Here is a 13,326-nt window from a genome sequence, read left to right as displayed (position 1 = left end):
TAGCACTAGTTTTTAAATGGTTCTTTAAGTGATAATATTTAACCAGCCTTTATGGCTATTTATTCACAGTATCTTACTGGAGTTTCCATTAATTTTCAAGTATGTTAACATTATCCTCCATCTGTGTGCCTCATCATGCTTTATTGCATCTTACAGTCCCATGTTATATGACTTGAAAGGAAGCTATAAAGTTCTTTCAAAAAGAGTTAATTTAATTCCAGTATCTGAGAATCACTACTAAGAACAGAGGGGAAAAGATAATAGAAAACAAATCAAAGAGTTCTCACCCCGTACCCCAAACCCCCATGGCTTCCACTCAGCTGAGCCTGAACCCTCCCTGCTAGTCAGAGAAAGGAGAGAGAAAGAGAGCAATGCATGGAAATGACCAAGAAGGAAGAGAGAAGAATCCAAATGAAGGATTGGGGATAGAGAAGACAAAGTTAGTCAAATAAAACAGCAATGTACATAAGATCAGATGCTAAAGCCAGAGGATCAAGTTTCCACAAAGGCATTTTGGTCAGTAATTACAAAGCAAGCTCATAAGTATTAGGCTTCCCTCATCCTAACACCTATTGCTCATTGCAGACAAACTTAACCTTTTCAGAATTATGGGAAATATTGAAAATATTTAAAAAACTACAAATCATAGTAGCTTTTTCCAGGCAAAACTGACAACTTACAATTTCATTCATGCTTTAGAAAATTGATGAGCAACGGGATGACAGTGACAGTGAGTTTTTGGGGGGATGTTCTATGAACCACAAGTGCAGAAGTCTGAAGTTCTCCTCTCCAGGCACTTAGGAAGCTACTCCCACACAACACTGCCCAGAACAATGCAGCTCTGCTTGACCTTGATACCTCTCATTCACTCCCTTTGGTGTTCTCTTCTAAAGTAATTTGTGGTACAGTTAGAATTCTGCCAGAAAATTTCTACCTCCTCCCACAGTTTCCATAAAGGAGCTTCATTCTGTTCTGTCCCCAGGCATGGCTAAAGGGTAGTGCTTGTCTCCACTCTGACCCACACTAAAGGGAACAGAAGGCAGAGAAAAGCATCCACTGGAACTCACAAATAAACCTCATAAGAGGAAGAGAGCAACAAGCCATAGAGATGCCACCAGACCCCGAACAAGGCTATGTCATTGGGGCCAACCCAGAGTAAGGTGGGGCAGATGATTCCTACCACCTGTCCCAAATGAGCTCCAGCAGCGAAAAATCTCCAAAATTCAACCATTGCCACACTCACAGCCAATCTCCACAGGCTTAGACGAGCTTCATCCATGAGAGAATCTGCTGAAAAACCCAGGTATGCAGGACTTGTGACTGAAATCTCCAGGTTTCCATGAAGACAGGAATGAGTGACCTCCCCTCATCTCCCTGCACTTCCGGTAGCCTGGCAGTCATGCCCACAAACCGGCTCTGGCTCCATTAAAGCTCATTAATGGCAAAAAACAAGTGTGTCTAGTCAATGCCAAGAGCAAGCCTATCTGCTGGGATGCTCCTAATGCTACCACACAGATCATGGAGGAGTGGAAAGGTTCCAAGTTAAATTCACGTCTTATGTGATTTCATTCAAACTTTATTTCAGAATCAGTACATAATCTTCTAGGTCTGGTACATGATATACAATTATATAATTCATTCTTTTTACTTTTGGCTTTTTGGGTCACACCCTTGGGGTTACTCCTGGCTCTGCACTCATGAATTACTCCTGGCAGTGCTCGGGAGACCATATGGGATGCTGGGAATCGAACCTGGGTCAGCCGCGTGCAAGGCAAACGCCCTACCCACTGTGCTATTGCTCCAGCCCCTAGTACATTCATTTTAAAAAGTCAGTTTTTCCAATGAGAACATCAGCAGGGATGTGGAGAAATAGAGATCCATATTCATAGCCAGTGAGCAAGTAAAATGCCACAACTACTATGGGAAGTACTTGGCATCTACTCACAAATTTCCACATACAGCTGCCCTATCACCCAGTCTTGTTTAAGGAGGAATAAATGCATTTATGATTTGAATGTACTTGAATAAATAAGCTAAAAATTGATTGTATATCTTCATATATAATCCCAAGATGCTTTTGTGGAAGCTTGATTCTCTGATTCTAGCATCTGGCCTTATCTCCCTTTCTGTTTTCTTCATCTAACTTTGTCTTTTCTATCTAGTTTCCCTAATCCTTCATTTGGATTCTTTTTTTCTTTTTACTTCTTGGTCATACATTGCTTTCTCTCTCCTTTCCAAGGAAGACAAGAATTTGGGGGCTGAGATGTGGGTCAGTGGTAGAGCATGTGCCTGGTGTATGTGAAGCCCTGGGCTCAATCCCCAGCATTAATAGAAAACCAAAATAAAACAGGAAACACTCATTATGGCCAGCAGTAAAACTGAGATCTGAGATCGACACATTTTATGACATATTTCTATCTTCATGGATTTTTTATATGTTAATCATGTTCTCAAGGAACTTTTTAAATTTAAACACAGTGATTTACAAAGTCGTTCACAATACTGTTGTTTCGGGTATTCAATGTTTTGACACCAATCTCACCACTAGTGTGATCTATCTTCCTCCAATGCCCCCAGTTTCCACCCTTCCCATTGAAGAATGCCCCATTAGCAGACACAAACAAATTCACTTTATATTGCTTATAACAACAAAATGGCAAACAGAATTTAGAGAAAAAAGATCAATAAAATCAACCTGTGGTTATTGTTATTATATCTCATGATGACATTTCTAAATTCATCGAGGATTTACCGAGCTGGTTGGTGCTTGTTGAACATTTGTGTTATTGTTTTCACTCATTTGTCTTGGTTAATAACAAAGAAAATTCTTAAAGTAGGAATTTATTGTTTAAGAGCAAAGGGCAAGGTATGAATTTGTATATTGCAGTATAATCCCAAATTGTTCAGAAATGCACACGTGCCTGAGCATAAAGTGCTATCATCAACTCATTTTTACTATCTCAATCACTGTATCACTGTCATCCCATTGCTCATCGATTTGCTTGAGTGGGTGCCAGTAACGTCTCATTCGTCCTTGTTGCATTCAGGGTCAGGGGAATGAGGCCCATTATTGTTACTGTTTTTGACATATTGAATACACCACGAGTAGCTTTCCAGGCTCTGCCATGTGTGATTCTCCCACTATCTCAATATAAGTTTTCAAACTTTTCCACAAGGAGCACATATGACTTTTGTTGCATAATTTATATATTTTCAGTTTTTTCTGACTACTTTCTTGCCTACTCTCACATCCCAATCCTGGCTTATGCCTTCTTTTTCTTATTATAATAGATTTTAACTGACCTTCCGGGTTTGCAGTTTGCTCAGTCTAGTCCATATGCTTCTCTGGATACTCCCTTCTTTGTAAAAAATAGAGTTCTATTTTTATGTTATATACTCATATCTGTTTATCACTTGCAAATTAAGATGTCTTCTACTTGTGATAGTACAGGGGGTAGGGTACTTTTTGCCTTGCATGTGGACAATCTGAGTTGAATTCCTAGCATCTCATATGGTTCTCCAAGCACTGTCAGGGGTAATTCCTGAGTGCAGAGCCAGGAGTAACCCCTGAGTATCGCCAGGTGCAAGTCAAATAGGAAATAAAAATAGATGTGTTCTACTTCCTACATTCCGTCCTGTCTGTGTTTCTGTCTTTTATGTGGGAAGCTTTCTGAATGCTAGAAAATCTTTGACCTTTGACTATTTATTGATGCTGTCAATAAAATACATACCACCCTTTACTAACATACTGTATTCATGGTTTGTTATCACCCCTCCATGGAAACTGCTCTTGTTAAGCTCACCAAAGAACTCTAGGTGGCCAAACCTTTCAGTCCAGTCTCAGACTTCATCCAACTTGAGTTAGCAGTAGCTTTAACATGTCCTATTTCTTACCTTGACCTTCACCTCACCTCCAAACCATCCTTTCTTGGCCACATAAAGCTGTTCTCTCTATGTTCCTCCTCCTTCTCCTTCTCCCTTTTCTGTCTCTTCTGATGATTTGGTCTTACCTTCTTCATATCTCTATGTTGGAGAGCACCCAGACTCAATCATGTTCATATTGTGATGACCTCACCTGGTTTCATAGTTTTAAGTAATACTTAGGGGATGAGTAGATGACTCACAAACACACACCTCCAGCTCTGCCCTTTGCTCTCATGCCCAGCCTGTATTTCTACTGCCCACCTGATATGGTCACTTATGACAACCACACCATTTATGCCAATAATCAGGCAGAACTCAAAAATTTGGCAAGAAAATATCCAAAATCAAATTACCCAAATTCCTAATTCTTTCACCAACCTGATCCTCTCTAATCTTCTGCTTCTCAGTAAATGTTCCACCATTCTTCAAAATATTCAAGACCAGACCACTTTCAGTGACTTGGTATTCTTTAGTTCTTTAAACATGCCAAAGGTATTTCCATTCTAGACCCTGTCTGGTTGATTTTTCCCATTTCCAGAAGCCTGTGTCAGAACACACTTCTTACTTGTTCACAGAAAATTTCCCTTTGCTCTTCTCTTCAAAAAGTACTTTTAGGGGCCAGAGAGATAGTACAGCGGGTAAGGCAATTGCATTGCATGCAGCCAACCCAAGTTTGATCTCTTGCACTCTATACGATCCCCTGAGCCTATCAGGAGTGATTCTTCAATGTAGAGCCAGGAGTAAGCCCTGAGCACCATCGTATATGGCCCCAAAACAACAACAAAATGAATTAAGATTTAATTAAGACTGATGATTTGAATGATTATTAGAGTATTAAGTTTGATTTTTGCTCTGAATCTCCATTTGTTTGTTACAATACTTGGAATAAATAGTTGAACCTTCCACACTGGGTTTCCATGAGATTGAAATGAGAGCATATATCACAAAGTCCAGTCTCTCAGAGTCTCCAAATGGTGCTTATTAACTCCTATTTGACTCAGGCTATAATTCATCATATGTTAACAAATTTTATGTCACTGCTCTTTGCTTGTATGAGACATATTATGTTTGATCCCCTATATCACATGATCCTCCAGCATTGCTGGTTGTGGATCCCCAAATAGCAAATAAAAAAATCTCTCCCATACAACTTTGGCCTACTACAGTCTTAATTCCAGTATCCAAGAATAACCAGTGGCACAGTCAGGTCAATTATAGGTTATAGACTATTTCAACACATCAAGTGAGAGTTCAGAAGATCCATCCTCTACTCTGAGGATAGAGCTGAGTGGCAAGAATAACTGGTGTGTGTTCCATAATCCACATCTGAAAGGGTCCCTTTATTACCGTCACATCTGAAATGAGTGTAGGCCTCCCTCTCTAGAGTAGTGGACAGGCTGGGCCAGAAGCACTGGTGTCACTTCCTGAGAAGCCACAGAGAGCCAGTATGTGCCTTCTGCTGCTGCTTTCACTGTGGTCAGCAGATATATGGGTGAATGGCAGTGGGGTGAGGAGTGGAAAGAAGCATAAATCTTGGATACCTGAATAATTTTCCAGAACAATCCACTCAAGTTAATGGGTACTCAACTTGTACTGTGAATTATTAAGATACTGAGATTTGGGGTTTAAAATTGTTAGCACACATCCTTCTTTTAATTATTGAATCACCGTGAGATACAGTTACAAAGCTTCCAAATTTGAGTTTCAGTCATAAAATGATTGAACACCCATTCATCCACCAGTGTATGTTTTATACCACCAATATTCCCTGCATCCCTCCTGCCACACCCCGCCTCACCCCACCTCCTGCCTCTGCAGCAGGCACTTTCCTTTTTACTCTTTCTCTACTTTGAGGTATTATGGTTTGCAGTAGAGATACTGAGAGGCCATCATGCTTGGTCCTTTATCTACTTTCAGCACACATCTCCCATCCCAAGTGATCCCTCCAACCACCATTGACTTAGTGATCCCCTCTCTATCCCAGCTACCTTCTCCCACAGCTCATGGGAAGGCTTCCAGCCGTGGAGCAATCTTCCTGACCCTTGTCTCTACTGTCCTTGGGTGTTAGTGTCATATTATGTTATCTTACATTCCACAAATGTAAATGTCTGTAAATGTCTGTCATTCTATGTATGTCCCTCTCTTTCTGACTCATTTCATTTAGCATGATACTCCCCATGTCTATCCACTTATAAGCAAATTTCATTACTTCATCTTTCCTAAAAGCTCATAATATTCCATTGTGTAGATGTACCATAGTTTCTTTAACCAGTCATCTGTTCTTGGGCATTCGGGTTGTTTCCAGATTCTGGCTATTGTTAGCACACATCCTTTGGAAAATAAACCACTCTGAAGACATATTTGAATTTGTGAAGGCAAAATTGAAGAGGGTTTCCACATCTATGAATGGCAGAGTAGGTAATCAGATCAACTAGAATAGAAGATATGTATATTGGGTATATATACATATATATACACACATATATAAGTATGCTCAAAAGTCTTGGAGTCCAGCATGGCAGTGAAAATTGACCAAGCAACAACCTGGCCATCTGGAATAAAAAATTATATATATATATATATATATATATATATATGTGTGTGTGTGTGTGTGTGTGTGTATACATACACACACATAAACACAGACATACACACACATATAAATAATTTTAAAATTTTGAGTCATACCTGGCAGTACTCAGGGCTTACTCCTGGTTCTGTGCTCAGGGATTTCTGGTGGTGCTCAGGGGATCATATGTGGTACTGGGAAAGCCAACCAGGGTTTTCCTCGTGTAGGGCCAGTGTTTTACCTCCTATACTATCTCCCTGACCCCCTGAGAGAAAAATGAGTGTTCAAGGAAATGAACTTGGCTTGAGGTCACTTTTTACCTGGAAACATTTGTTAATTTTAGCGAACCCCTTGCTGGATGCCTGAGTAGTATACTTCACAGCCCTGGAGAGAGACAAAAGTAACACTACAGGGTGTGGGCCAGGCCCTGAAGGTGTGGGAATTGAAGTGTAAGCCCATAGCCCTGCCTCAAAGCATCTGAGGTGGGACTGAATATCTCAGATCTGAAAACAGAATTCGAAATTCAAAATGTTAGTGCTTACAGGCTCCTGGAAGCAGATGAAGAAAAACTCCTTCTTTTTTTTCTTTTTGGGTCACACCCAGCGATGCACAAGGGTTATTCCTGGCTCTGCACTCAGAAATTACCCCTGGCAGTGCTCAGGGGACTATATGGGATGCTGGGAATTAAACCCGGTCAGCCATATGCAAGGCAAATGCCCTACCCACTGTGCTATCACTCCAGCCCCCAAAGAAAAACTTCTTTACATGAAAAAAATATTTATTATTTGTTTGCAAGAAGGGTGTGAGATACAGGTAGAGGCTTGACTTAACTCCTGTTTTAATCCTAGCTCTGTGCTCAGGGAGCACTCCTGTACTCGGGGGTCAGGGATTGAACTAAAGTTAGCCACATGCAAGACAAGTGCCTTAATCCTTGTGCCCTTCAGCCAAAAAGCATCATTTTAAACAGAAAAACATTTCTATAATCTTTCAAGTAAAATTTATATACAGTCAAAGAAAACCAGACACAGACCAAGATAAAATAATACTAACTGACTGGTTAGGAAAAAATAATTAAAATTTTTGAATAATAACAGATAATATTAACAAGAACCAGAAAACAGAAACAGAACTACAGTTTCCAGATATTGGCACTGTTCACACTTCAATTAGCTTACTATGTTCCAAGAAATAAGATGCAGATTAGAAATCTCAGCAGGGAGCTAGAAATAGTTTTAATAGACGTAGCAGAATTGAAGAAGAGTCAATAAAACTTCTAGAACTGAACATACAATAACTGAAATAAAGAATACAATGGATAGATTTTTTCTCAGATTAAACATTGCTGAAGAGAGAAGAACTTAAAACAGGCTAGAAGAAGGTATCAGAATAGCACAGAAAGACAAAGGCTGGTAAAGATAGAGGAGTTGGTCAGAAATCCTACACAAAGCTCAGTGTCCACTTAACTGGACGCCTGGGAAGAACACAGAGGAAATGGAGCAGAAGCAATATTGTAAGCCACCAAAGCTATAAGTCAGTAGTAAATCACATGCATTGCATGCATGAAGCTCTGGGTTTGGTCTCTGGAACCATAAAACCAAACATAAGAATGCCCCATTCCTCTCTCCCCTCACATCCTGGTAACCAACACAAAGGGGTGGGGTAGAGGTGGGGTTGGGGGATCAATATTATTGGGACCAGAGAGATAATCCAAAAGGAAGAAGCACCTGGGGTAGCCCTTGCATCCCAGAGCATCACTGGGAGGGTTCTCTCAGAAAGACAAAATCAGGGACCAGGGAGATAATGCAGGGGCGAGGGGCAAAGACTGAAGTTAAATTGCCAGCACAGCACAGCCCTCCTGGCCTCTACCAGGATGGCTTGGTGGTCCCCAATCCCTCTGGATCTGAGCATCTCACACCACCAGGTCCTTGAACTGAACCTTCGGATCTGGCTGAGAGTTACTTCAACTCCCCTAAGCACAGTTTGAGAGTTCCTACCAAAAAGAATAAAAGGAAAACAATCTATGTTGTAAGAGAGAGTGACTAAAAATTGTCTGGTAGGTGCACGACATCAAACACAGGTTGAAAAATAAAATGGTGTGATTATGACAATTAACAGAAGGCCAGAGAGAATGTATAAAATAAAGGAACTTGTCTTGCATGCAGCTGATCCCAATTTGATCTCCAGAGCCATATATTGGTCCCCAAGCACCACCAAAAGTGGAGTAAGGAGTAAGCTCTGAGCAATGCAGGTATAGCCCCGTCCCTGCCCCCGCCCCCCTACCTCTCGCCCACATATACAAATATAAAACAGAAAAGGAAAAACAGATTTTAGGGGATCGGAGGAGGCAGTGTCAAATAGAAATTGCAGGTTCTGATTTTCATGTGGTTAGGTTTAACATCCAAGTGAGGATAACAAATTTGCCATTATTTCTTGAACAATTATTTCTCTTGTTCAGGAGTCTCTGAAATTTTCATTCCTTAGAGAGGATCAGTCAGGTTGTACAGGGCTTCTGGCATATGCTTTACATGCAGCCAGTCCCAGTTAGTCCCCAGGCACTACAAAGTCCCCAGTGGGGCACCACAGAGCCCTAGCAGCACTGCCCTTCCATAGAGCCCTCGCCCTGCTGGCTGAGACTCACAAGATGAGCTCTGGGTCTCCTAAGCAGCACTTGGGAGCAAATCCCACCAAAAAAATTATCCAAACCCTTTTAATTCATAAGATTCCTGCACCATCAGACCTTTCCTTTCCACTGGAATACATAGTTCATCTCCAAACAAATAAATGCAGCAAAATGTGCAATGAGATGCCAAGGGCATCTGTCTGGTGTCCAAAACATCTGGTCACTGCAGCTTTCACAGAGCAAAGCCAGAAACAAGAGCAGTGGGCTCCTGAGCTGTCCACGCCTCTGTATAGGGCACCATTAAACAAATTGCAACAGGAGCCAAAGGAGGTAGCTCAGCTCTTACGGTTGCATGCCTTCCGTGCACTGGAAACTGAGTTCAAACCCCGCACCGCAGGCCTCTTTCCCCACCCTGCACTGAAGGGAATGGTCCTAGAGGTTTCTGGCACCTCAAGACTGAGCAGATCCATATCCTGGGACTCAGCACTGAATCAGAGATAAGTTTTTATTCTCTACCTTTCATACTCCGCCCACATGTAGTTTCTGCATATGACACTGATTTTAAATGATACAGGAAACACAACTTTCTGTCATAATCAATAGGACTTACTCCTGGCATTGTACTCAGGGATTACTTCTGGGGGGGAGGGGTGTCGAGGGAACATATGTGGTGCCAGGGGTCAGACATCGGTCTGCTACATACAGAGGCAAGCACCAGTTATATTATTGCTCTGGCCCAACTCTTTATCTAAAGGTGTATCACAAGGTTTGAGGCATTTGGCTTTTTGTTTGTTTGTTTTGGTACATTAACAGAAGACGAAATAAAACACTGGCTACCATAAATTTCTTATTTTTTTTTTTACTTGGAAAAAAAAAGCACGACTTTCACAATAAATTCAGTGACTAATGGATGGAAATGGCACAGCATGCTGTCTTTCAACTGAAAAGTTACCCAGAAAGTTAAAAGATGATAATGATGATGATAGCTTATGTTTCTTGAATATATTCTACATGCCAGGAGCTTCTTCAAGGGACTTACATGTACTTACTCATTAAAGATATTTAAATATAGATTATAAAATAAGTTATAAACCAAAAGACATAAAGAAAAAATGTAAGGGATCATCATTCTTTCTATAAAATAAAACTCTGCTGGTACAGTTAAGGGCACATTAAAAGGAAAATAATATGCAACAAATAACTATAAGTAAATCTATTATTTCTATCAATGTTCTATTTTTCTTCTGAGGGTAATAAAATTTTCAGAAACAATCAACAAAAATAATTTTATTTTCAAATAATACTTTACATGCCATTGATGCATTTTAAAATATAGCTAGAGAATTTCCATATTATTGCCATGAGTATTCAAAGACAAATTTTCAGTTTTATGGGTCTAATTGCTCCATATGCTTTACTCTAATATTTCCCCTATAAAATTGTTCTTATATGATTGTGCTTCCCTGAAAACCATTTCAAATATAATCAATAGGAATACTAAAATCATAATTTTATATAACTTGATTAAGCTTTATAATATAACCACCAGCAGAAATAGCTAAAACATACATCTTTAAAAAAAACTGTTTCAGAGAATTTTACATAATAAAGTGTAAAAATATACTTCCTAAATTACTAAATGTAATGATTTATGGTATTTGGGTCAGTGTTAAACCACATTCTTGGTGTTATGAAGGATTGAAATTTAACAATCAAAAACCCTGGTTTACTTTCTCCTAATTCTGCACATTAGCATCCTTAAAAATTGGTCATCTTAGTTTCTCTTTTTCTACTTCTCTGAACCTTTCTTGCATATTTCATATAGTTTGCATCAAAACTGAATTCACAGTATAATTTGACTCCTAGATCATGTAGGATATAAGAACCTTCGAGTGAGCCCCTTATTCAGTCTGCCACCTCCACCCAAATGTTCCCATCTCTCAGGTCTGCCACAGGGAGGAACTGTCCACAAGACAGCCCACTCACTTCAGTTTTCTTTAAAGATGATCCTCCCTTGATATGGGCATGTGGGAAGAGTGTTGAATTCCTGAGGTCAATCCTCTCTGTTTCTTTCTGTCTCTGGATCTTCCTTCTCTCTCCTTCACTCACTCCTCCCTCTCTCTCTCTCTCTCTCTCTCTCTCTCTCTCTCTCTCTCTCTCTCTCTCTCACACACACACACACACACACACACACACACACACACATCCTCCCTTATCCTGGGGTGGAGCCTTCTTTCTCCAACTGTCGCCTGTTTGGGGTTGTACAGATCTCAGTACTCATCCTCATAGAAACACATGGAGCAGATCCTGATACTTGAGTTTCAGTGTAAAACGAGACTTTCCATCAGAGGGCTCTGCAGACTAAAAGCGACTGTAAAGCACCCCGCTCAGCAGAGAGCCTCAGTGAGGACTTGCCTGAAGTCACCTGGGACACCTCTGCTGCAGGACAGCCTTCAGAAACAGAGTGGCAGCTAGGGCTCGCTCTCCTCCAGGCTAACGACTCATATTTCCTTTCATTTTTCTTTGAAAAAAAGTGGTATCATCTCCTTTGTTCTTCTAGTTATTTCTGAGTAAATTCAGTTCTCTGAGAGAAGAGGCCAATCAAAATCCAAAAACATACATACATATATATGTACATATATGTATATATATATCTCCATCTCATCAACTTAGAGCAAGCTCCATACCTATGAGGAGTATCACTACAAGAAAATTTTCTTTTCTCTATTGTTGATTAAATTTCCTCTCTCCTCCCCCAAGCACCCTGACCACTCTACCCCACCCCATTCTGCAACCCTTGTCAGACTCTCTGGCAAGCCAGGTTATGATGAAGGCAATAGGTATGGAAAGTTTCTGGTTCTGGGATGAGAAGATGGATGTGCCCCCCTCAGACATTAGGACAAATCTGAGAAGCTTCCCTCTTCATGCTGGTAGGATGTCAGTTCTTCCTCGTCAAGGACCGCCCCTCTCCGTACTTTCCATTCCCTCTGGGGCTCGCAATTCTGGGCGGTGGCTCCATAGGACATCTTCTTTGGGGGGCTTGCAAAGCTCTCGTGGTTGAGTTCTGCCTCCTCAGCTAATTCATCTTGGTCAAGGATTCCACACTTCTCCTCAGAGAGATTCTCAGGATCAGCCCAGTCCTGTTTCTCCCCAGAAGCAAAGACCCCATAGAAGATCACCCCACTGTAGTGCACGAGGGCAGCTATAAGGAACACATTCTGCCATTCCTCACGGGTCTAAACAAGGAAAGAAAGTGCCAGTTAAAGGTTTAACCAAAAATACAGAGATGAGCAGTCTAACCCGGAAGTACTCTCTGGAGCGAAAGCACTTCCCTACTCCAAAGGTGTTGCTCTGCTTCTCCGGAAGACGTGTCAGAAGCCAACCAGGATCCAGACTGAAAGTTAAGACTGCCAATGGGTAAGTAATTTTTTTTTCTTTTTTAAAAGTATTTTACAAAATAAGTATCAGGTAAATCACAGCAACATTCCATAGTGCTTCTTAATATACAAATGGGGTTTCCTCTTTGTATGCAAAGAATTATAGTTGCTCTAAGAACCCACTATTTTGGGGGCTGGAGAAATAGTACAGTGGGCAGGGTGCTTGTCTTGCACATAGCCAACAACCCATTCAATCCCTGGGAACTGGGATGGTCCTCTTTGCACCCCCAGGAATCATCCTTGAGTGCAGAGCTAGGAGTAAGCCCTGAGTATCACCAGGTGTGCCCCTCCCAATACAAAGAAACACTATTTTAAACATTCAAGGGTTTATTCTTGCTTTCTGAGAGAAACCTAACAACTCAACCATGAAAATGCGCTATTTTGACCATCAATAACATATATATATATATGACTATGATTTTTCTGTGAAAAATAGTACAAAAAAGAATGGAAATCTGTTTTTAATGTTAGGAAAAGATGACGTCTAATAATTCATAGTCACATTACCAACCCTATCAACTCATGTGCAGAGCAAGAAAATGAAGTACTCTGCCTATGAAGTCCCCAAATCCCATCTCTCTTCCCTTCCTAAAAATAGCTGAGGGGACAGAGCAATGGTACAGTGAGTAGGGCGTTTGCCTTGCACATGGCTGACCCAGGTTCAATCTCTGGCATCACATATGGTCATGGTCCCCTGAGCACTGACAGGAGTAATTCCTGAATGCAGAGCTAAGAGTAACCCCTGAGTATTGCCAGATGTCACCCAAAAAACAAAA

The 13,326-nt window shown here is 40.8% G+C and overlaps 1 protein-coding gene across 2 annotated transcripts in view; it reads right to left on the bottom strand.

Annotated features, from left to right (window-relative positions):
* Nucleotides 1–9,986: 9,986 nt before the first annotated feature.
* SLC17A8 (solute carrier family 17 member 8) overlaps nucleotides 9,987–13,326 on the bottom strand; it is a 53,985-nt gene continuing 50,645 nt past the window's right edge. For both annotated transcript variants that reach the window (XM_055118283.1, XM_055118284.1), the window contains exon 12: nucleotides 9,987–12,349. In XM_055118283.1, coding sequence (XP_054974258.1) covers nucleotides 12,008–12,349 — 342 coding nt within the window. In that variant the 3' untranslated portion in view covers nucleotides 9,987–12,007. The remainder of the gene's footprint in view (nucleotides 12,350–13,326) is intronic.

Source organism: Sorex araneus, chromosome 10 (assembly GCF_027595985.1).
Source record: "Sorex araneus isolate mSorAra2 chromosome 10, mSorAra2.pri, whole genome shotgun sequence".
NCBI classification, from domain to species: domain Eukaryota; kingdom Metazoa; phylum Chordata; class Mammalia; order Eulipotyphla; family Soricidae; genus Sorex; species Sorex araneus.
Note: the sequence above shows the minus strand (reverse complement) of the source record. Positions and strands in the feature narration are given on the sequence as shown.